Below are 26143 nucleotides of genomic sequence, written 5' to 3' on the forward strand. Positions count from 1 at the left end.
TTTACACATTTCGTTACATTAAAGCCTTATTCTAAAGTTGATTAAATTATTATTATTTTTCTCATCAATCTATACACAATACCCCATAATGATAAAAGCGAAAACATTTGCAAAATGAATAACATAAATACCTTATTTACAGAAGTAATCAGACCCTGAGTACTTTCTGAATACACTGTACTTCCCTCAGATTACACAGACCCACAAATAATTTAAAAACAAACCCAATGTTGATAAACTCCCATATCCTACTGGATGAAATACCACAGTGTGACATCACAGCAGGAAGATTTGTGACCTGTTGCCACAAGAAAAGAGCAACCAGTGAAGAACAAACACCATTGTAAATACAACCCATATTTATGTTTATGTTGATTTATTTTCCATTTTGTACTTGAACTATTTGCACATCATTACAACACTTTACATAGACATATTATGACATTTTAAACGTCTCTTTTCCTCTGCAACTTATGTGAGTGTTTACTATTCATTCTGTACTGTTTATTTCACTTTTGTTTATTGTCTTTCACTTGCTTTGGCAATAAAGCCCCTTAAATTGAAATTGAGAGAGAGAGAAAGATCAGCATGAATAAATTATCAGAAAGCAGTGCTTACTAGATTGAGGCGCGCTGCCTGCTGCGGAGGCGCTGTCTGTAGTTTATAGCGCTGCTGGAGCGCTGTCCGAGGTTCTGAAGGTCTCAACGCATCCCCCTCATTGTCTTAATCACAGGTTACCTGTAGCCTATTCATTGTACATGATACATGACTAGCTCCTAGGAGATTGAGAATCACACTTGAAGATGGCATGAGCGTTATATTTTTGTGGAAGCCTCTTTTTTTAATAAATCCTTGGAGAAGATCGAAGGCATCGGAACGCCGTCATTTGGACAAGGCGGTTTGAGAAAGGAGAGGAGGTGAGGAGGCTCTGCTATCCGAGGGATGGTTAACGAATACATATTGGATTATTGTTGACAGGAATGTACCGGGACATGTTGACAAAAATGTTTTGTCACATATCTGAAGGTAGTTAACCTACTCTGAATAGGGTAATTGGACTCGGTTTCAACGGTCACTTCGGATAATAGGGATGATTCGTGAAAGGAATTGTTGTCCTAATTTGCTATAAATTGCAGCAGGCATTAAGTTGCCGAAAAGTTGGGTACTTGAAGAAGATCGGACATTTATGCATTTTGGTCTATAGATCTGGGACGAATAAAACGCCAAGCCATGTCTCGTCTGCTTGTGTTGGTGAACTGTGCTGTCCAGTTGCTCTTCTCCAGCGACATGTTTGTGGTCACAGCAAGTAAGTTAATATTGAATATTATTGTCATGGCTTTCTTATTTTTCTCTAACGAGCTGTTTCTGCCAATCCTTTCTCACTCACTGTGCCAAAACAGAATATCCATCTGGAAATGTGGACATTGAATGCGCTTACGCCAACGATAGGTTGGTGGGTAAATGCTGAGCAGACAGCTCCAATATTTAATTCACCATTTATTGTGATGGATTTTAAATTATTCAGACGCATGTAACATGTTGACTTGATCGTTCAACTTTTACAAGTAACCCTTTCTTGGTTATTTTGCAAAACTGTTTCTAATTAGCCAGTGATTATTAGTTAATAGTCATTAACCATAGATATTAACCATAGATATTAACCATAGATATTAACCATAGATATTAACCATAGATATTAACCATAGTTGTTATTTATTTATTTATTTCACCTTTATTTAACCAGGTAGGCTAGTTGAGAACAAGTTCTCATTTGCAATTGCGACCTGGCCAAGATAAAGCATAGCAGTGTGAACAGACAACACAGAGTTACAACATGGAGTAAACAACAACACAGAGTTACACCTGGAATAAACAACAACACAGAGTTACACCTGGAATAAACAACAACACAGAGTTACACCTGGAATAAACAACAACACAGAGTTACTCCTGGAATAAACAACAACACAGAGTTACACCTGGAATAAACAACAACACAGAGTTACACCTGGAATAAACAACAACACAGAGTTACACCTGGAATAAACAACAACACAGAGTTACACCTGGAATAAACAACAACACAGAGTTACACCTGGAATAAAACAACAACACAGAGTTACACCTGGAATAAACAACAACACAGAGTTACACCTGGAATAAACAACAACACAGAGTTACACCTGGAATAAACAACAACACAGTGTTACACCTGGAATAAAAACAACAACACAGAGTTACACCTGGAATAAACAACAACACAGAGTTACACCTGGAATAAACAACAACACAGAGTTACACCTGGAATAAACAACAACACAGAGTTACACCTGGAATAAACAACAACACAGTGTTACACCTGGAATAAAAACAACAACACAGAGTTACACCTGGAATAAACAACAACACAGAGTTACACCTGGAATAAACAACAACACAGAGTTACACCTGGAATAAAACAACAACACAGAGTTACACCTGGAATAAAACAACAACACAGAGTTACACCTGGAATAAACAACAACACAGAGTTACACCTGGAATAAACAACAACACAGAGTTACACCTGGAATAAACAACAACACAGAGTTACACCTGGAATAAACAACAACACAGAGTTACTCCTGGAATAAACAACAACACAGAGTTAGTCCTGGAATAAACAACAACACAGAGTTACACCTGGAATAAACAACAACACAGTGTTACACCTGGAATAAACAACAACACAGAGTTACACCTGGAATAAAAACAACAACACAGAGTTACACCTGGAATAAACAACAACACAGAGTTACACCTGGAATAAACAACAACACAGAGTTACACCTGGAATAAAACAAAACATACAAGCAATAATACATTAGAAAAAATAAGTATATATATAGTGAGATAGAAGTATATATATAGTGAGAAGTATATATATAGTGAGATAGAAGTATATATATAGTGAGATAGAAGTATATATATAGTGAGATAGAAGTATATATATATAGTGAGATAGAAGTATATATATAGTGAGATAGAAGTATATATATAGTGAGATAGAAGTATATATATAGTGAGATAGAAGTATATATATAGTGAGATAGAAGTATATATATAGTGAGATAGAAGTATATATATAGTGAGATAGAAGTATATATATAGTGAGATAGAAGTATATATATATAGTGAGATAGAAGTATATATATATAGTGAGATAGAAGTATATATATATAGTGAGATAGAAGTATATATATAGTGAGATAGAAGTATATATATATAGTGAGATAGAAGTATATATATATAGTGAGATAGAAGTATATATATAGTGAGATAGAAGTATATATATATAGTGAGATAGAAGTATATATATATAGTGAGATAGAAGTATATATATATATAGTGAGATAGAAGTATATATATATAGTGAGATAGAAGTATATATTATAGTGAGATAGAAGTATATATATATAGTGAGATAGAAGTATATATATATAGTGAGATAGAAGTATATATATATAGTGAGATAGAAGTATATATATATAGTGAGATAGAAGTATATATATATAGTGAGATAGAAGTATATATATATAGTGAGATAGAAGTATATATATATAGTGAGATAGAAGTATATATATATAGTGAGATAGAAGTATATATATATAGTGAGATAGAAGTATATATATATAGTGAGATAGAAGTTATATATATATAGTGAGATAGAAGTATATATATATAGTGAGATAGAAGTTATATATATATAGTGAGATAGAAGTATATATATATAGTGAGATAGAAGTATATATATATAGTGAGATAGAAGTATATATATAGTGAGATAGAAGTATATATATATAGTGAGATAGAAGTATATATATAGTGAGATAGAAGTATATATATAGTGAGATAGAAGTATATATATATAGTGAGATAGAAGTATATATATATAGTGAGATAGAAGTATATATATATAGTGAGATAGAAGTATATATATAGTGAGATAGAAGTATATATATAGTGAGATAGAAGTATATATATAGTGAGATAGAAGTATATATATAGTGAGATAGAAGTATATATATAGTGAGATAGAAGTATATATATAGTGAGATAGAAGTATATATATAGTGAGATAGAAGTATATATATAGTGAGATAGAAGTATATATATAGTGAGATAGAAGTATATATATAGTGAGATAGAAGTATATATATATAGTGAGATAGAAGTATATATATATAGTGAGATAGAAGTATATATATATAGTGAGATAGAAGTATATATATAGTGAGATAGAAGTATATATATAGTGAGATAGAAGTATATATATATAGTGAGATAGAAGTATATATATAGTGAGATAGAAGTATATATATATAGTGAGATAGAAGTATATATATATAGTGAGATAGAAGTATATATATATAGTGAGATAGAAGTATATATATATAGTGAGATAGAAGTATATATATATAGTGAGATAGAAGTATATATATATAGTGAGATAGAAGTATATATATATAGTGAGATAGAAGTATATATATATAGTGAGATAGAAGTATATATATAGTGAGATAGAAGTATATATATAGTGAGATAGAAGTATATATATAGTGAGATAGAAGTATATATATAGTGAGATAGAAGTATATATATATAGTGAGATAGAAGTATATATATATAGTGAGATAGAAGTATATATATATATAGTGAGATAGAAGTATATATATATAGTGAGATAGAAGTATATATATATATAGTGAGATAGAAGTATATATATATAGTGAGATAGAAGTATATATATAGTGAGATAGAAGTATATATATAGTGAGATAGAAGTATATATATATAGTGAGATAGAAGTATATATATAGTGAGATAGAAGTATATATATAGTGAGATAGAAGTATATATATAGTGAGATAGAAGTATATATATAGTGAGATAGAAGTATATATATAGTGAGTGCAAATGAGGTAAGACAAGGGTGGTAAGGCAATAAAATAGGCCATAGTGGCAAAGTCATTACAATATATCAATTAAACACTGGAGTGATAGATGTACAGAAAATGAATGTGCAAGTAGAGATACTGGGGTGCAAAGGAGCTAAATAAATAGATCAATACAGTATGGGGATGAGGTAGTTGGATGGACTATTTACAGATGGGCTATGTACAGGTGCAATGATCTGTGAGCTGCTCTGACAGCTGCTGCTTGAAGTTAGTGAGGGAGGTAAGAGTCTCCAGGTTCAGTGATTTTTGCAGTTCGTTCCAGACATTGGCAGCAGAGAACTGGATGGAAAGCCGGCCAACGGAGGAATTGTCTTTGGGGCTGACAAGTGAGATATACCTGATGGAGCGCGTGCTACAGATGGGTGCTGCTGTCACGCCCTGGTCTTAGTATTTTGTGTTTTATTTATTTATTTGGTCAGGCCAGGGTGTGACATGGGTTTTTATGTGGTGTGTTTTGTCTTGGGGGTTTTCGTAAGTATTGGGATTGTGGTTTAGTGGGGTTTTCTAGCATAGTCTATGGCTGTCTGGAGTGGTTCTCAATCAGAGGCAGGTGTTTATCGTTGTCTCTGATTGGGAACCATATTTAGGCAGCCATATTCTTTGAGTGTTTGGTGGGTGATTGTTCCTGTCTCTGTGTTTGTTGTTACCAGTTTAGGCTGTTTAGGTTTTCATGTTACGTTTATTGTTTTTGTATTGTTCGTGTTTCATCTTCATTAAAGATGTATCGAATTAACCACGCTGCATTTTGGTCCGACTCTCCTTCACCGCAAGAAAACCGTAACAGCTGCTATGGTGACCAGTGAGCTGAGATAAGGCTGGTCTTTACCTAGCAGAGACCTGTAGATAACCTGTAGACAGTGGGTTGGGCGACGAGTATGAAGCGAGGGCCAGCCAACGAGAGCATACAGGTCGCAGTGGTGGGTAGTATATGGGGATTTGGTGACTAAACGGATTGCACTATGATAGACTGCATCCAATTTGTTGAGTAGAGTGTTGGAGGCTGTTTTGTAAAGGACATCGCCGAAGTCGAGGATCGGTAGGATGGTCAGTTTTACGAGGGTATGTTTGGCAGCATGAGTGAAGGATACTTTGTTTTGCGAAATAGGAAGCCGATTCTAGATTTAACTTTGGATTGGAGATGTTTGATGTGGGTCTGGAAGGAGAGTCCACATATTCTAAGTCAGAACCGTCCAGAGTAGTGATGCTGGACGGGCAGGCAGGAGCTGGTAGCAATCGGTTGAAGAGCATGCATTTAGTTTTACTTGCATTCAAGGGCAGTTGAAGGCCACGGAAGGAGAGTTGTATGGCATTGAAGCTCGTCTGGAGGTTAGTTAGCACAGTGTCCAAAGAAGGGCCAGAAGTATACAGAATGGTGTCGTCTGCATAGAGGTGAATCAGAGAATCACCAGCAGCAAGAGGGACATCATTGATGTATACAGAGAAGAATGTCGGCCCGAGAATTGAACCATGTGGCACCCCCATAGAGACTGCCAGAGGCCCAGACAACAGGACCTCCGATTTGACACACTGAACTCTATCTGAGAAGTAGTTGGTGAACCAGGCGAGGCAATCATTTGAGAAACCAAGGCTGTTGAGTCTGCCGATAAGAACGTGGTGATTGACAGAGTAGAAAGCCTTGGCGAGGTCGATGAATACGGTGAGATTCTAAATGGTCGGTGATCTGTTTGTTAACTTGGCTTTCGAAGACCTTAGAAAGGTGGGGTAGGATAGATATTGGTCTGTAGCAGTTTGGGTCTAGAGTGTGGATCTAGCTGGGGTCTAGTTTGGGTCTAGCTGACCACGGCAGCTTTCGAATCTTTGGGGATCTCGGATGATCCGAAAGAGTGGTTGAACAGGCAACTAATAGCGGTTGCAACAATTTCGGGAGATAATTTTAGAAAGAAAGGGTCCAGATTGTCTAGCCATCGTTATTAACCATAGTCATACAGTATAATTGTGTTCCCTTTGCTAAATGTGGACGACATTGTTTCTTGTATTGCCATGATACAGTTGATTCAATCACTGGACATCTACAGCAAAGGCTTCTTTGAAGACAGTGGAAACTTGGACATCTACTGTATCATCAATGATTTACCATTGTGTATCCATCCATTAAGTCCCAGTGCTTTACATACAGCAAGCTACCTGTCTATCGACACGTCTGTAAACAACACTCGTAGCGACATCTTGAACATTTTATTGTCGTCCGACATCCAACTTGTCGTTTTTCGTTAAGAAAAAGTATAAACACAAAACGACAGCTTCTGCATGACATCAGCATCCCGGTGCTCCAGATAAAATAGTGAAGGTATGCTAACACCTATAAACCCATCCATCTCAAAATGAATTCAGGAAATATCAGCCTAGCAAGCCAGGCAACTAAAAGCAATTTTGTAAACAATGTTTTGGTTAGTTGCTAGCTAGTTATCTAGAGGCTATCCAGCTCAAATAATGAATGACAGAGTATAAATGACAATGTCTGAAATGTAGCTACTTTTTGTTCATTTTTACAGGAAAATACATGTAAAAACAGCCTAATAATTATTTACAAGGTAATAGTGAGCTTTACAGAAAATAGCTTATGGTCACACCGTGAATAAATAAAAGTAGATAATTCTATCGGATCATTTTTTTTAAAGTCCTGCATCATCTTGTCACGGGAGGATTTGGTTGCTGTGGCAATCCGGTAACAACGACATCGGACGTTACGGGAGGATTTGGTCTGGTTGCTGTGGCATTCCGGTAACAACGACATCGGACGTTACGGGAGGATTTGGTCTGGTTGCTGTGGCATTCCGGTAACAACGACATCGGACGTTACGGGAGGATTTGGTCTGGTTGCTGTGGCATTCCGGTAACAACGACATCGGACGTTACGTCGGTCAACTTGTTTTGACCAGTGACAATTGTCGCGTTATAATTGTCTACACACATGTAGTTAGACCAAGTATGAACTGGCCATTAGGCTAATGCATATACATCCATATGCATTGCAATCAAAATAAGAAAACAGATAGGCCAATAGTAGGCATGATGAATTCATGTTCAGAACTTTCCATTTTAATCAAGGTTTCTCACAATCTCTAATCTCTCTCTGAATTCACAGAACGCTGCAATTCTCTACGTTTGAAGTGGGTTTGAAAAGGCGGGGCTTCCGTGGACCCGCACCTTGGGTTGTGTGCTTTCTGTCCAGTGGGAAGAAGTGTGCTGCCCACTCGGTTGACAGTCGATTGATGTAGCGCGCATTGATGTTTAATCTCTGCGGGGAAAAAGGGGGTTCTCAGAGCCATCAGGAACAGGAAAATCATTAGAATAATCATTAGGACTGTCCTAAATATGAATGGCTCACTGCAAACAGACCTGGGTGATGAAATAGCTGTGGAACTAAGGTTGGCCATTCTGAACGCACCGAGACAGTTGGGATTTACAATCTGTCTATTTTAATTTCAACATCCAATATAACATATAACATTTTATGCTTCCCCATTAAGTTTTATTTTAACGAATTGACATGACATCATTGAATAAATGGGGAATTATGGTGTGAAATATATTTTAGAAGGGGACAAATCAGGTGGACATGAATTGCCCATATAAACTGTAGAAAAACAAGTTGTTTCAATTATTTTTTTATTAAGTAACTAGTGTTACGTGAACAAAACATGTTTTGACAAAACGTAGATTAAAATTTGATCAATTTAAAATGATGTGTTTGCTCAACTTGTCTCTTATGTTCATTCAACTAGAAAATATTATTTGGGCATTTCACCTCACCTCATTTCACCTATAAAAAAAAGTCTGTTGACCTAATTAGAAACACACAGTGCTTTTGACAAACAATGTTTTCAACTTACAAAACGTATTTGAAACATTTAAATATATGATTATGTTGTGCATTTTCATTTATACAGTGGGTATTATTGTTAAAGTCCCCATCTGGGACTTTAACTCACAACCTCTTCATTCACAGCATTCCAATCTTCCTGTTCGACACCATGTCTGTTACTTTATCAAAATTATTTGAAAGAGCAAAAAATATATATTTTATCTTGTAGGCCTGCTGCCGATAGCTGACAGGAGTCCCCTGGTGTGTGTGTGGTGACTGTAGAGATGTAGACAGGAAGGAACAGGACAAGACGTGGTGACTGTAGAGACGTAGACAGGAAGGAACAGGACAAGACGTGGTGACTGTAGAGACGTAGACAGGAAGGAACAGGACAAGACATGGTGACTGTAGAGACGTAGACAGGAAGGAACAGGACAAGACATGTGGTGACTGTAGAGACGTAGACAGGAAGGAACAGGACAAGACGTGGTACATTGACAATCTGGAACCTCTATTTCTGAAACTATCTGCCACCATTGTCGCAACCCCTATTACCAGCCTGTTCAACCTCTCTTTCATATCGTCTGAGATCCCCAAGGATTGGAAAGCTGCCGCAGTCATCCCCCTCTTCAAAGGGGGAGACACCCTGGACCCAAACTGTTACAGACCTATATCCATCCTGCCCTGCCTATCTAAGGTCTTTGAAAGCCAAGTCAACAAACAGGTCACTGACCATCTCGAATCCCACCGCACCTTCTCCGCTGTGCAATCTGGTTTCCGAGCCGGTCATGGGTGCACCTCAGCCACACTCAAGGTACTCAACGATATCATAACCGCCATCGATAAAAGACAGTACTGTGCAGCCGTCTTCATCGACCTTGCCAAGGCTTTCGACTCTGTCAATCACCATATTCTTATCGGCAGACTCAGGAGCCTCGGTTTTTCGGATGACTGTCTTGCCTGGTTCACCAATTACTTTGCAGACAGAGTTCAGTGCGTCAAATCGGAGGGCATGCTGTCTGGTCCTCTGGCAGTCTCTATGGGGGTGCCACAGGGTTCAATTCTCGGGCAGACTCTTTTCTCTGTGTATATCAATGATGTTGCTCTTGCTGCGGGCGATTCCCTGATCCACCTCGACGCAGACGACACCATTCTATATACCTTCGGCCCGTCTTTGGACACTGTGCTATCTAACCTCCAAACAAGCTTCAATGCCATACAACACTCCTTCCGTGGCCTCCAACTGCTCTTAAACGCTAGTAAAACCAAATGCATGTTTTTCAACCGGTCGCTGCCTGCACCCGCATGCCCGACTAGCATCACCACCCTGGATGGTTCCGACCTAGAATATGTGGACGTCTATAAGTACCTAGGTGTCTGGCTAGACTGCAAACTCTCCTTCCAGACTCATATCAAACATCTCCAATCGAAAATCAAATCAAGAGTCGGCTTTCTATTCCGCAACAAAACCTCCTTCACTCACGCCGCCAAGCTTACCCTAGTAAAACTGACTATCCTACCGATCCTCGACTTCGGCGATGTCATCTACAAAATGGCTTCCAACACTCTACTCAGTAAACTGGATGCAGTCTATCACAGTGCCATCCGTTTTGTCACTAAAGCACCTTATACCACCCACCACTGCGACTTGTATGCTCTAGTCGGCTGGCCCTCGCTATATATTCGTCGCCAGACCCACTGGCTCCAGGTCATCTACAAGTCCATGCTAGGTAAAGCTCCGCCTTATCTCAGCTCACTGGTCACGATGGCAACACCCATCCGTAGCACGCGCTCCAGCAGGTGTATCTCACTGATCATCCCTAAAGCCAACACCTCATTTGGCCTTTCGTTCCAGTACTCTGCTGCCTGTGACTGGAACGAATTGCAAAAATCGCTGAAGTTGGAGACTCTTATCTCCCTCACCAACTTCAAACATCAGCTATCTGAGCAGCTAACCGATCGCTGCAGCTGTACATAGTCTATTGGTAAATAGCCCACCCTTTTTCACCTACCTCATCCCCATACTGTTTTTATTTATTTACTTTTCTGCTCTTTTGCACACCAATATCTCTACCTGTACATGACCATCTGATCATTCATCACTCCAGTGTTAATCTGCAAAATTGTAATTATTTGCCTACCTCCTCATGCCTTTTGCACACATTGTATATAGACTCCCCCTTTGTTTTCTACTGTGTTATTGACTTGTTAATTGTTTACTCCATGTGTAACTCTTTGTTGTCTGCTCACACTGCTATGCTTTATCTTGGCCAGGTCGCAGTTGCAAATGAGAACTTGTTCTCAACTAGCCTACCTGGTTAAATAAAGGTGAAATAAAAAAATAAAGACTGTAGAGACATAGACAGGAAGGAACAGGACAATATGTGTGGTCCATAAGGTTTTCTCTGAGAGCCAGAGGCTTTGTCCCCGACTCACACCGAGATCTGCAATGCCACCATCGTTGCTCGTCCCACTGTAGAGTCCCTGTGCAGAATGTAAAGCTTACACACACACACACACACACACACACACACACACACACACACACACACACACTCACACAGACAGCCAGACAAGTTGGGAGTCATCAGCGGTGATAATAAAATACATTACCTTGACCTGATCTTCTCGGTCCACACGGTGAAAAGCCAAGAAAAATACATTGGGTTGTTAGTGACACAAACGGTAATTTACCAGGCTTAAAATATACCTGCAGGCTTGAATTATACCACCAGGCTTGAATTATACCACCAGGCTTGAAATATAGAGACGTAGACAGGAAGGCTTGAAATATACCACCAGGCTTGAATTATACCACCAGGCTTGAATTATACCAGCAGGCTTGAATTATACCAGCAGGCTTGAATTATACCTGCAGGCTTGAATTATACCACCAGGCTTGAATTATACCACCAGGCTTGAAATATACCTCCTGGCTTGAATTATACCACCAGGCTTGAATTATACCAGCAGGCTTGAATTATACCAGCAGGCTTGAATTATACCTGCAGGCTTGAATTATACCACCAGGCTTGAATTATACCAGCAGGCTTGAATTATACCAGCAGGCTTGAATTATACCTGCAGGCTTGAATTATACCACCAGGCTTGAATTATACCACCAGGCTTGAAATATACCTCCTGGCTTGAATTATACCACCAGGCTTGAATTATACCAGCAGGCTTGAATTATACCAGCAGGCTTGAATTATACCTGCAGGCTTGAATTATACCACCAGGCTTGAATTATACCACCAGGCTTGAAATATACCTCCTGGCTTGAATTATACTTACAGGCTTGAATTATACCACCAGGCATGAATTATACCACCAGGTTTGAAATATACCTGCTGGCTTGGATTATACCACCAGGCTGCTAGAGGATTAGGGTATTAGGGTCGAATGTATGTGTATCTCTGACTCTCATGGATAGATGGGCCATGGAGTGGCTATACAAAAACATTGTGACAAATACTTGAAGCAGCTGAACGTATTGGTATTGTAAAGACAATTCAACATTCATTCACTCATCTTTCAGTTCTTTGACTGATATTTGCAAGACTGCCTTAAAAGTAAAATATCTGATAACCTGTGGTTTAACCACATGCTGTATCTCAGTGAGGACAAACCCACTCTGTCTGTGTGCCTGTAACGTCTCTCGTCGGAAGGCACGGACCAAAACGCAGCGTGGTAATTACTCAAAACACACTCGAACAAAATAACAAAGTGAAAAACCAAACAGTTCTGTCAGGTGCAGACACTAAACAGAAAATAACTACCCACAAAACACAGGTGGGAAAAAGGCTACTTAAGTATGATTCCCAATCAGAGACAACAATAGACAGCTGCCTCTGATTGGGAACCACACTCTGCCAAAAACAAAGAAATAGGAAACATAGAATGCCCACCCTAATCACACCCTGACCTAACCAAATAGAGAAATAAAACAGCTCTCTAAGGTCAGGGCGTGACAGTGGCTGTATATCTGCCTGTCTTTCTGTCTTTCTGTCTCTCTGTCTGCCTGTCTGTCTGCTTGTCTGTCTGTCTGCCTGCGTGCCTGTATGTGTGCCTGTCTGTCTAACTGTCTGTGTATCTACCTGTATGGGTGCCTATCTGTCTAACTGTCTGTGTGTCTATTTACCTTTATGGGTGCCTATCTGTCTGGCTGACTACCTGACTGCTTGTCTGGATGTCTGTCAGCCTGTCTTTCTGCTTGTCTGCCTGTCTGCCTGTCTGCCTGCCTGCCTGTGTCTGTCTGTATGCCGGAGGGATTGTAGGCAGTGATTACATTAAACTCATACTAGCCCCTGGACCCATCTGGTCCTAGTGTATTGTCACACTGTCCCTCGTCACCTTCTGAGCTGTGTCACAAATACTACCCTCCCCATATAGGGCCTTGGTCAAAAGTAGTGCACTATAAAGTGACTAGGGAGTAGGGTGTCATTTCAGACAGACTGTCTCTTATAGAATGAATGAACGCTGTTACACCTGAGGGAGATGACAGTGTGAGACACTTCCCTGACTATCTAGCTGTCCTCCATTTGACCCATCACTAAGCTTGCTTGCTGTAGCCATTGTAGAGACTGCCTGGCTTTGTTTAGAATGTTGTGGAGTTCTGGTGGCACCTACACTTGTTTCTGACACTGTCAGGTATCCTCAAGGTGCTTTCCAAACAAAACAACAACCATCATCTAAACACATACTTGCGAAACAGGTGTATATATACTGAGATCATGTGACAGATCATGTGACAGATCATGTGACAGATCATGTGACAGATCATGTGACAGATCATGTGACAGATCATGTGACAGATCATGTGACAGATCATGTGACAGATCATGTGACAGATCATGTGACACTTAGATTGCACACAGGTGGACTTTATTTAACTAATTATGTGACATTAGAAGTTGAAGGTTAAGTTGACGTAGTTGCCACGCGATTAAGGCTACATGTTAGCTGTTTCCATCACATAAGCTTACACATTTAGCCCTATGCTAACCTCACCAGGTGGCCTGTAAATTATTTCTTGTAACAAATTCTGTATGAGCCAATTAAAATCATTGACGTAGTTGGACATGTACCAACACTTGTTTATTGAAGCGTCCTTAACAGAAGTTCAAAAGCACATTCTGATAATCAAAGCAACTAAATCAGGTGTATTTGATTGCCTGGTCAAATTGCTCTCTGTGTTGGGTGACGAGCTCCATGGTTGCAGATTGTGACAAGGGTTTAAATCTTTACTATGGCCATACCATGGTTATATTACATGGGTTATATTACAATGGCACTTTTTCTTCCTTAAAGCCCAGCTCTGTGAGGTGTACGGGTTAAAGTGGTCCTATGGACAGATACTACAATCTCCTCTGTGGAGCTTTGCAGCTCCTTCAGGGTTATCTTTGGTCTCTTGGTTGCCTCTCTGATTAATGCCATCCCTGCCTGGTCCGTGAGTTTTGGTGGGTGGCCTTCTCTTGGCAGGTTTGTTGTGGTGCCATATTCTTTCAATTTTTTAATAATGGTGCTCCGTGGGATGTTAAAAGTTTCTGATATTTTTTTATAACCCAACCCTGATCTGTACTTGTCCACAACTTTGTCCCTGGCCTGTTTGGAGAGCTCCTTGCTCTTCATGGTGCCCCTTGCTTGGTGGTGTTGCAGACTCTGGGGCCTTTCAGAACAGGTGTATAAATATACTGCGATCATGTGACAGATCATGTGACAGATCATGTGACAGATCATGTGACAGATCATGTGACAGATCATGTGACACTTAGATTCCACACAGGTGGACTTTATTTAACGTAATGGTGTGACTTCTGAAGGTAATTGGTGGCACCAGATGTTATTTAGGGACTTCATAGCAAAGGGGGGTGATTGAATATTCACGCACAACTTTTCAGTTGGTTTTTTTCTTGCATTTTTTAATATACGTTTTTTTTTCCCTTTCACCAATTTGGACAATTTTGTGTATGTCCATTACATGGAATCCAAATGAAAATCTATTCACATTACAGGTTGTAATGCAACAAAATAGAAAAAATGCCAAGGGGGGTGTATACTTTAGCATGGCACTGTATATGACATAGGGTATATGACATAGGGTATATGACATAGGGTATATGACATAGGTTATATGACATAGGGTATATGACATAGGTTATATGACATAGGGTATATGACATAGGGTATATGACATAGGTTATATGACATAGGGTATATGACATAGGTTATATGACATAGGGTATATGACATAGGTTATATGACATAGGGTATATGACATAGGGTATATGACATAGGTTATATGACATAGGGCATATGACATAGGTTATATGACATAGGGTATATGACATAGGGTATATGACATAGGTTATATGACATAGGGTATATGACTTAGGGTATATGACATAGGGTATATGACATAGGGTATATGACATAGGTTATATGACATAGGGTATATGACATAGGTTATATGACATAGGGTATATAACATAGGTTATATGACATAGGGTACATGACATAGGGTACATGACATAGGGTATATGACATAGGTTATATGGCACAAGCATTTTGCTACACTCTCATTAACATCTGCCAACCACGTGCATGTGACCAGTAAAATGTGAATTGATTTGATAGGCTATATTATATTATATATTATTTGACAAGATCATAAGGAAAGCAGTGATGGTCACGGTACATGACAGGTATTTGATAAATTCGTAAGGAAGGACAATTTAGATTTGGTCTATATGAGAACACGTTAGATTTGGTAATGAATGAGAACACATTAGATTTGGTCTATATGAGAACACATTAGATTTGGTCTATATGAGAACAAGTTAGATTTGGTAATGAATGAGAACACGTTAGATTTGGTAATGAATGAGAACACGTTAGATTTGGTAATGAATGAGTACACATTAGTTTTGGTAATGAATGAGAAGACATTAGATTTGGTAATGAATGAGAACACGTTAGATTTGGTAATGAATGAGAACACATTAGATTTGGTAATGAATGAGAACACGTTAGATTTGGTAATGAATGTGAACACGTTAGATTTGGTAATGAATGAGAACACATTCGATTTGGTAATGAATGAGAACACGTTAGATTTGGTAATGAATGTGAACATGTTAGATTTGGTAATGAATGAGAACACATTCGATTTGGTAATGAATGAGAACACGTTAGATTTGGTAATGAATGAGAACACGTTAGATTTGGTAATGAATGAGAACAAGTTAGATTTGGTAATGAATGAGAACACATTAGATTTGGTCTATATGAGAATAAGTTAGATTTGGTAATGAATGAGAACACGTTAGATTTGGTAATGAATGAGAACATGTTAGATTTGGTAATGAATGAGAACACGTTAGATTTAGTAATGAATGAGAACATGTTAGATTTGGTAATGAATGAGAACACATTAGATTTGGTAATGAATGAGAACACGTTAGATTTGGTAATGAATGAGAACACGTTAGATTTGGTAATGAATGAGAACAAGTTAGATTTGGTAATGAATGAGAACACATTAGATTTGGTAATGAATGAGAACACGTTAGATTTGGTAATGAATGAGAACACGTTAGATTTGGTAATGAATGAGAACACATTAGATTTGGTAATGAATGAGAACACGTTAGATTTGGTAATGAATGAGAACACGTTAGATTTGGTAATGAATGAGAACACATTAGATTTGGTAATGAATGAGAACACATTAGATTTGGTAATGAATGAGAACACGTTAGATTTAGTAATGAATGAGAACATGTTAGATTTGGTAATGAATGAGAACACGTTAGATTTGGTAATGAATGAGAACACATTAGATTTGGTAATGAATGAGAACACATTAGATTTGGTAATGTCTAAAGATCTACACCTGTTGTATTCGGCGCATGTGACAAATTACATTAGATTTGATTTGATCATTACTTACTGTGTGGACAATTTTTTACATGTTTGAGTTGTCAACTCAACAATTGTACAGTATCTGTCAATGATAACAGCAACGTGGCTTCAATTCGAGCTTCTACTTCTAAAAATCCACCTTTCCAGAAACAAGTCTCTCACTGTTGCCGCTTGCTATAGACCACCCTCTGCCCCCAGCTGTGCCCTGGACACCATATGTGAATGGATTGCCCCCCATCTATCTTCAGAGCTCGTACTGTTAGGTGACCTAAACTGGGACATGCTTAACACCCCGGCCGACCTACAATCTAAGCTAGATGCCCTCAATCTCACACAAATGATCAATGAACCTACCAGGTTCAACCCCAAATCTGTAAACATGGGCACCCTCATAGATATTATCCTGACCAACCTGCCCTACATATACACCTCTGATGTCTTCAACCAGGATCTCAGCGATCACTGCCTCATCAACGACCAGCCCTCATCACTGTCAAACCCTCCCTAAAACACTTCAGCAGGCCTTTCTAATCGACCTGGCCCGGGTATCCTGGAAGGATATTGACCTCATTCTGTCAGTAGAGGATGCCTGGTTATTCTTTAAAAAAGTGCCTTCCTCACAATTTTAAATAAGCATGCCCCATTCAAAAAATGTAGAAACAGGAACAGATATAGCCCTTGGTTCACTCCAGACCTGACTGCCCTTGACCAGCACAAAAACATCCTGTGGCGTACTGCATTAAGCATCAAATAGCTCCTGCGATATGCAACTTTTAAGGGAAGTTAGGAACCAATATACACAGGCAGTTAGGAAAGCAAAGGCTAGCTTTTTCAAACAGAAATATGCATCTTGTAGCACAAACTACAAAACGTTCTGGGACACTGTAAAGTCCATGGAGGTTCAGAGCACCATTTCAAGAGACTACCCTCTTTAGCTAAGATTCTTGAATCATTGGTCAATGTACAACTTTGTTCCATTTGATCTGATAATTGTATTCTTAATATAAACCAATCAGGGTTTTATGCCTGGGCATAGTACTACCACAGCAGCCACGCTGTTGTTAATGATCTTATCAAGGCCTTGGATGCTAATAAAGAGCTGTGCTGCTTTGTTCATTGATCTGTCAAAGACGTTCGACACTGTTGATCATTCTGTTTTACTGAAGAAATTATCAAGAATAGGCCTGGGATATACATCCTGTTTATGGTTTCAGAATTATCTTAGTGACAGAACTCAGGACATCTTGCCAGATGGGGTTAAATCTGAATTATCTTAGCGACAGAACTCAGGCCATCTTGATAGATGTGGTTTAATCTGAATTATCTCAGTGACAGAACTCAGGCCATCTTAATAGATGGGGTTTAATCTGAATTTCTTGAGATTCAAAAAGGTGTTCCTCAGGGTTCTACTTTAGGTCCATTATTGTTTCACTTTGTATATTAATGACATAGGAAACACTGTTCATACTTGTAACATTCATCTCTATGCAGATGACACCGTGTTGTGTTCCTGTGCCACCTCAGTGCAGCAGGCTATTTGTGAACTTCAGGATGACTTTGATCCAGTTCTGAAATATGTACAGATCTTAAATGAGTGTTAAATTCAAGTAAAACAAAGCTCGTGCTGTTTTCTAGGTCACGAAATGTTGACCCCGAGGACCTGTATATGTGGAGCCCAAATTGAGCTGGTTTCTCAATATAAAGTACCTGGGTGTCTGGATTGATGACAAGTTGTCCTTCCTAACGCATATAGAAAATCTGACTAAGAAGCTAGGATTTTCTATATTGAAATAAATAATGCCTTTTGGTGATATTGTTTACATGCATGCGGAAACCTTTGTTTTAAGCTCTTTGGGCGCGGTCTATCATTCAGCAATACGTTTTATCACCGGGGACAGTTTTACAACTCAACATTGAGGTCTGTATAAAAATGTGGGCTGGACCTCTCTGTCTATAAGAAGGCAGGATAGTGGGCTTGTTTCCCGGGACCACACATATGTAAACAAGCTTTGGATAAAAGCGTCTGGTATTTGGCATGAATTAATGTCTCCCTCTTGGTTCTTTGCTACTGGATAACATTGTGTTACTGCCTAAGAAGTCTGAGAATATTTTTCTGATTCTGTAAATGCCTGTTTTTGTTCTCCTTTGCACATCACACCATGTCCACATCAGAATGTGTCTGATGTGATGCTTTAACATACTGTGCTTTGGAGCACTATCAAGTTGGAGGGACACAACCTCTCTCTCTCTCTCGCCCCTCTCTCTCCTCTCTCCTCTCTTTCTCTCTATTTCCTCTCTATCTCTCCATCTCTCTCCTCTCTCCTTCCTTTCTCTCCTCTCTCTCTCTCCTCTCTCCTCTCTCTCCCCCCTCTCTATTTCTCCTTCTCTCCCCTCTCTCTCCCCTATCTCTCTCTCTCCTCTCTCTCTCTCTTCTCTCTCTCTCTCTCTCTCCTCTCTCTCTACCTCTCTCTCTCTCTCTCTCTCTCTCTCTCTTCCTTCTCTCTATACATCAGCATCTATCTATGTTAACCCACCTCTACAATCGGAGCTTCTCAAATGGGAAAATGAGGTAGACCTGACCCCGCGACCCCATGATGTCACTCAATATCTCTCCACCCCCCCAACACAGATACCTTAACAGTATTTTCCCATGTGTGGCATTGGCTTCACTAGGCAGACCTGTATCTAACTCTGAACCCAGCAGGGTGTGTCATCTTAAGGTAATCTTAAAGACTGGTGGGAATGGATGACATTGTGTGAAGTTCCAAATTGCACCCTATTCCCTACCTAGTGCACTACTTTAGACCAGAACCCATAACCACCCTATTCCCTACATAGTGCACTACTTTAGACATGGACCCATAACCACCCTATTCCCTATATAGTGCAGTACTATTGACCAGAGCTCATAGGGAATAGAGTGCAATTTGGGAAGTAAGTCTCCTCACTCTTGGAGTGATAGCTGGACCCCTGTCCCGCTGACATTCTACCGTATCTGTCATTGGTTGGAATTGATTTTCTTTCTTATACTGTGTGTCATCGGTCACCTTGGTGGCAGAACAGAACAGAACAGGGAGGCCAGTATTGATTGTACCTGGAGATAAGAAAGAAGGAGGGAGGGACTGGAGATGGGAGGGAGATAGAAAGGAGGGAGGGAGGGAGTGGAGATATGAGGGAGGTAGGGAGGGAGGGAGGGAGGGAGGGAGGGAGGGAGGGAGGGAGGGAGGGAGGGAGGGAGGGAGGGAGGGAGGGAGGGGAAGGAGGGAGGGAGGGGAAGGAGGGAGGGAGGGAGGGAGGGATTTCCCAATTTCACCTTCATTTTCTCCTTTCATTTTTCTCCTCTCATGTCATCAACCTCGCGTGTGGCCTTATCAATTTCCTAAAAGCGTCCTAAATGCAACACATACTGCTAATATCAATGAATATCCAATTACTATCGGAATGCAGTAACTAATTGGATTCTGCTAAAGGTAATTGGATTCCATAGTAATTTTTATGTTTTCAATTACGTTATCTGTCAATGCTTGCTGATACTCTTTGCCATATCATGCAGCTATCATTGATGGCTACTTAAAAAGCTCTCTTTTCCATTATTTTCTCACAAAAAAACAGACTTGGACCCCCCCGCACCCCCCTTTCCATATTTCTCATAACACCCCTTTAGGGGTTAAAAATAAAGGGTGTAGTCAGTGGAGTCCTCCAGCCACCTTCCCTCATGTTATACCTTACTTTGTTATTTAAAGAACTAAAAAAGATTGGTGTGTTTTTTAACCATCATGCCATGGGGTTTTTTTAACCATCATGCCATGTTTTTTTTTAACCATCATGCCATGGGGTTGTTCGATGACAGATGTATTTATTTTAAATCTCTCACTTGATGGTTTCATTTCAGAGACACGCATAATCATGTTTTGTTGCAAAACGCTATATATCCGCCTCACTCTCAGAGAAATAAGTAGTTTACTAATGTCAAATGTAATAACTACGTTTTTTATTTTAGTTTTATAAATAACTGATCAAATGAAACGTTTAGCAGATGCTCGTATGTAGAGCGACTTACAGTTAGTGCTTTCATCTTAAAGATGGCTAGGTGAAATACACAGAACACAAACATTCTATTCCAGCTGAACAATGGATATATATGGATGTAGAACGTTCCGCAACAGAACCATTTTAATACATATCTCAAATCTAGAACCTGTAATATTTTATAAACACATGAAGGTACCCTTGAACAATTATTTCTGTTGAAAAAACACGTGAAAATTTGTGGATATAGCGTTTTGGATTACAACTCTCCAGCTAACTGGCTGTCGGGTTGGATGGGGAGTGTTGCTGCACAGCTTTTTTTAAGTCTCTCTCGATGTTTGATCGGGTTCAAGTCCGGGCTCTGGCTAGGCTACTCAAGGACATTCAGAGATTTGTCCCGAAGCCACTCCTGCGATGTCTTGGCTGTGTGCTTAGGGTCATTGTCCTGTTGGAATGTGAACCTTCGCTCCAGTCTGAGGTCCTGAGCGTTCTAGAGCAGGTTTTCATCAATGGTTTCTCTGTACTTTATCTCCGTTCATCTTTCCCTCGATCCTGACTAGTCTCCCAGTCCCTGGTGCCTGAAAACAACCCCGCAATATGATGCGGTCACCAACGTGCTTTACCGTAGGGATGGTGCCAGGTTTCATCAGACCAGAAAATCTTGTTTCACATGGTCTGAGAATCCTTTAGGTGACTTTTGGCAAACTCAAAGTGGGCTGTCATGTGACTTTTCCTGAGGAGTAGCTTCCATCTGGCCACTCTACCATATAGGCCTTATTGGTTGTCCTTTTGGAAGGTTCTCCCATCGCCACAGAGGAATTCTGGAGCTCTGTCAGAGTGACCATAGTGTTCTTGGTCACCTCCCTGACCATGGCCTTTCTCCCCTGATTGCTCAGTTTGGCTTTAGGAAGAGTCTTGGTGGTTCCAAACTTCTTCCATTTAAGAATGATGGAGGCGTCTCTGTTCCTGGGAACCTTCAATGCTGCAGAAATGTTTTGGTACCCTTCCCCAGATCTGTGCCTCGAGACAATCCTGTCTCGGAGGTCTACGGACAATTCCGTCAACCTAATGGATTGGTTTTTGCTCTGACATGCACTGTCAACTGTTGGACCTTGTATAGACAGGTGTGTGCCTTTCCAAATCATGTCCAATCAATTGAATTTTACCACAGGTGGACTCCAATCAAGTTGTAGAAACATCTCAAGGATGATCAATGGAAAGAGGATGCACGTGAGCTCAATTTTGAGTCTTTAATCAAAGGCTCTGAATACTTATGTAAATACTTCAGTGAGGTACTTCTGTTTTATTTTCAATACATTTACAAAGATTTCAAGAACTTGTTTTCGCTTTTTCATTATGTGGTATTGTTTGTAGATTGATGAGGAAAAACATTAATTTAATCCATTTTAGAATAAAGCTGTAAAGTAACAAAATGTGGAAGAAGTGAAGGGGGCTGAAAACTTTCCGAATGCACTGTATACAAACGGTCAGTCGCACCCCATGGCACCGATACAAACAGTCAGTCACACCCCCTGGTACCGATACAAACGGTCAGTCGCACCCCCTGGTACCGATACAAACGGTCAGTCGCACCCCCTGGCACCGATACAAACAGTCAGTCGCACCCCCTGGCACCGATACAAATGGTCAGTCGCACCCCCTGGTACCGATACAAAAGGTCAGTCGCACCCCCTGGCACCGATACAAACGGTCAGTCACACCCCCTGGTACCGATACAAACGGTCAGTCGCACCCCCTGGTACCGATACAAACGGTCAGTCGCACCCCCTGGCACCGATACAAACAGTCAGTCGCACCCCCTGGCACCGATACAAATGGTCAGTCGCACCCCCTGGTACCGATACAAAAGGTCAGTCACACCCCCTGGCACCGATACAAACGGTCAGTCGCACCCCCTGGTACCTATACAAACGGTCAGTCAAACCCCCTGCAACCTATACAAACGGTCAGTCACACCCCCTGGTACCGATACAAACGGTCAGTCGCACCCCCTGGCACCTATACAAACGGTCAGTCGCACCCCCTGGCACCTATACAAACGGTCAGTCACACCCCCTGGCACCTATACAAACAGTCAGTCACACCCCCTGGCACCTATACAAACGGTCAGTCACACCCCCTGGCACCTATACAAACAGTCAGTCATACCCCTGGCACCTATACAAACAGTCAGTCACACCCCCTGGCACCTATACAAACGGTCAGTCACAACCCCTGGCACCTATACAAACAGTCAGTCATACCCCTGGCACCTATACAACCAGTCAGTCACACCCCCAGGCACCTATACAAACAGTCAGTCACACCCCCTGACACCTATACAAACAGTCAGTCACACCCCCTGGCACCTATACAAACGGTCAGTCACACCCCCTGGCACCGATACAAACGGTCAGTCACACCCCCTGGCACCTATACAAACGGTCAGTCACACCCCCTGGCACCGATACAAACGGTCAGTCACACCCCCTGGCACCTTAGATACAAACGGTCAGTCACACCCCCTGGCACCGATACAAATGGTCAGTCACACCCCCTGGCACCTATACAAAGGTCAGTCACACCCCTTGGCACCGATACAAATGGTCAGTCACACCCCCTGGCACCTAAACAAACGGTCAGTCACACCCCCTGGCACCTATACAAACGGTCAGTCACACCCCCTGGCACCTAAACAAACGGTCAGTCACACCCCCTAGTACCGATACAAACGGTCAGTCACACCCCCTGGTACCGCTACAAACGGTCAGTCACACCCACTGGGACCGATACAAACAAATCATTTGTTTACTTCTGTATCCTCACCCCATATATGTTATTGTTCCTCTCTCCTCAGACCGCCTCTCTGTCGGTCGCACCACCTTGAAACTAACTCAAATGAAAAATCTCCTTTCCTTTTAGAGACTTACGTAATGTCCTTTTTCCCCTAACCAGCTCTTGTTCCTCTCTCCTCAGACCGTCCCCCTGCTCCTGTCAACGTGTCTGTGATGCACCTGAGGGCCGACTCAGCCACTGTCTACTGGGAGATACCTGAGGGTGAAGTCATCATCGGCTTCTCCATCTCACAGCAGGTGACTACTATGTAGTTATTATTAATAGTTATTAATATATATAATTTTTTATTATTATTATTATTATTATCTAGCCTAATGGTCTTGTTGACAAAATATACAAATGTAATGGGTGGATGAGATCTTGGTAAAGGTTTAGTTTGCTAAGTGAATTCCACTGTTAAGATGTTTATTTACTAAATGTCATTGTTGTAGAGGTTCTGTTTACATCAGTATGTGATGTGCTAAATGTCATTGTTGTAGAGGTTCTGTTTACATCAGTATGTGATGTGCTAAATGTCATTGTTGTAGAGGTTCTGTTTACATCAGTATGTGATGTGCTAAATGTCATTGTTGTAGAGGTTCTGTTTACATCAGTATGTGATGTGCTAAATGTCATTGTTGTAGAGGTTCTGTTTACATCAGTATGTTATGTGCTAAATGTCTGATGTGTTTTAAGGTGAATACAGACGTATATATACACTGCATGTTTACTACTGTAATACTTTATGCATTCAGAAAGTATTCAAACCCCTTGACTTTTTAAACATTTTGTTATGTTACAGCCTTTTCCCAACTTTTTTTGTTGTTGTATCAATCTACACACCAAAATATACCCCCAAATAATGACAAAGACAAAAAAATAATAATAATAATTTTAAAAAAATGCTAATTCATTACAACTCAAAATTTCAAGAAGCACTCACACATCTGAGCCATCTTTTTTTTGCAGGTGTGTGGTAACAGTTGAACAAGATGTGGGGAAAAGGGAACCGCACACTGCTCTTGGTCACTGATCTTCAATAAGCTTCACGTATCGGCCTCACGGCCTTAGTCAGAGCTTTATTCATTACAACTAAAATACTGAAATATCACATTTTACAGAAGTATTCAGACCTTTTACTCAGTACTTTGTTGAAGCACCTTTGGCAGCGATTACAGCCTCCAGCTTCTTGGGTTTGATGCTACAAGCTTGTCAAACCTGTATTTGGGAAGTTTCTTCCATTCTTCTCTGCAGATCCTCTAAAGCACTGTCAGGTTGGATGGGAAGCATCGCTGCACAGCTATTTTCAATTTTTTTTGTAAAGTAGCAAACATTTCTAAAAAAACATGTTTGCCTTGTCATTATGGGGTGTTTAGATTTCTAAGGATTTTTTTATTTAACAAGTGTAACTTATTTATTTTTATTGATATTTATTTTATTTTAAAAATTTTATTTAATTTTTTTTTTTTTTTTTTTTACCTTTATTTAACCAGGCAAGTCAGTTAAGAACACATTCTTATTTTCAATGACGGCCTGGGAACAGTGGGTTAACTGCCTGTTCAGTGGCAGAACGACAGACCTTCCGGTTACTAGTCCAACGCTCTAACCACTAGGCTACGCTGCCGCCCCGCAAACTTAACAAATTGTGTAAAAAATGCAAAGGGTCTGAGAACTTTCCAAAGAGTTTCAAAACACCTCATGATCAAGAAGCAGAGATAGCAGTCCAAAATATTATCCAAACTACAATATTCAATTATATGACTATATATAATTTATATAATTATATGACTAGAATGCTCTAGATTTCACCCACAAAAATTCCAGTTGTTACCGGTTACCACCAGTTGTTACCAGCATCAGATGAGATGACCATTCCAACATTATTGTATGACAGTTTCAAAGCCAATATTCACAGTCGGAAAAATGCAACAAAGCATTAGTTAAATATTCAAATGATGCTAAAATATGAAGATGGTATCAATTATAATGAGAGAATAGATACAGTGAAGAGAAGAACAACCATTCATGCATAATGTGGATGGATATAGCACTGTAAGCCTTAACATGTTCACTATTTCTCCGCAATACCTAAGGCTTGGTTCACATGCTAATATAAATGACCATGAAGGAAGGTTTGACTCTGCCCCGCCCCCAGCTAGGAATGTAAATAAAGTCCAACGCGTTTGATTTGTCAGGAGATATACGGTTCCAGGGTTAATATCCACAGCTCCCAGAGAGTCGTTTTCAGGTGGGATTGCTTTGAGAACGCTTAGAATAGTGGAACTACCTACGCATACTCATTTTTAAACATACTCACTGTGCATACTGAGTAGTAGTAGTAGCTGTATGCTCTGTGTAAGTAGTAGTAGTAGTAGTAGTAGTAGTAGTAGTACTAGTAGTAGTAGTAGGCCTGCTTAGTAGTAGTGGTAGTAGTAGTAGTAGTGATAGTATAGTAGTCGTAGTAGGAGTAGTAGTAGTAGTGGTAGTAGTAGTAGTAGTAGTAGTGATAGTATAGTAGTGGTAGTAGGAGTAG

At 40.0% G+C, this 26143-nt stretch overlaps 1 protein-coding gene across 1 annotated transcript in view; it reads left to right on the forward strand.

The window, feature by feature from the left end:
- The first annotated feature begins 1230 nt into the window (after positions 1–1230).
- LOC109901313 (fibronectin type III domain-containing protein 4-like) overlaps positions 1231–26143 on the forward strand; it is a 69474-nt gene continuing 44561 nt past the window's right edge. Inside the window, exons 1-2 of the mRNA XM_031837949.1 lie at positions 1231–1306; positions 23752–23867. Coding sequence (XP_031693809.1) covers positions 1231–1306; positions 23752–23867 — 192 coding nt within the window. The remainder of the gene's footprint in view (positions 1307–23751; positions 23868–26143) is intronic.

The sequence above is a fragment of the Oncorhynchus kisutch genome, linkage group LG12 (genome assembly GCF_002021735.2).
Source record: "Oncorhynchus kisutch isolate 150728-3 linkage group LG12, Okis_V2, whole genome shotgun sequence".
Taxonomy (NCBI): domain Eukaryota; kingdom Metazoa; phylum Chordata; class Actinopteri; order Salmoniformes; family Salmonidae; genus Oncorhynchus; species Oncorhynchus kisutch.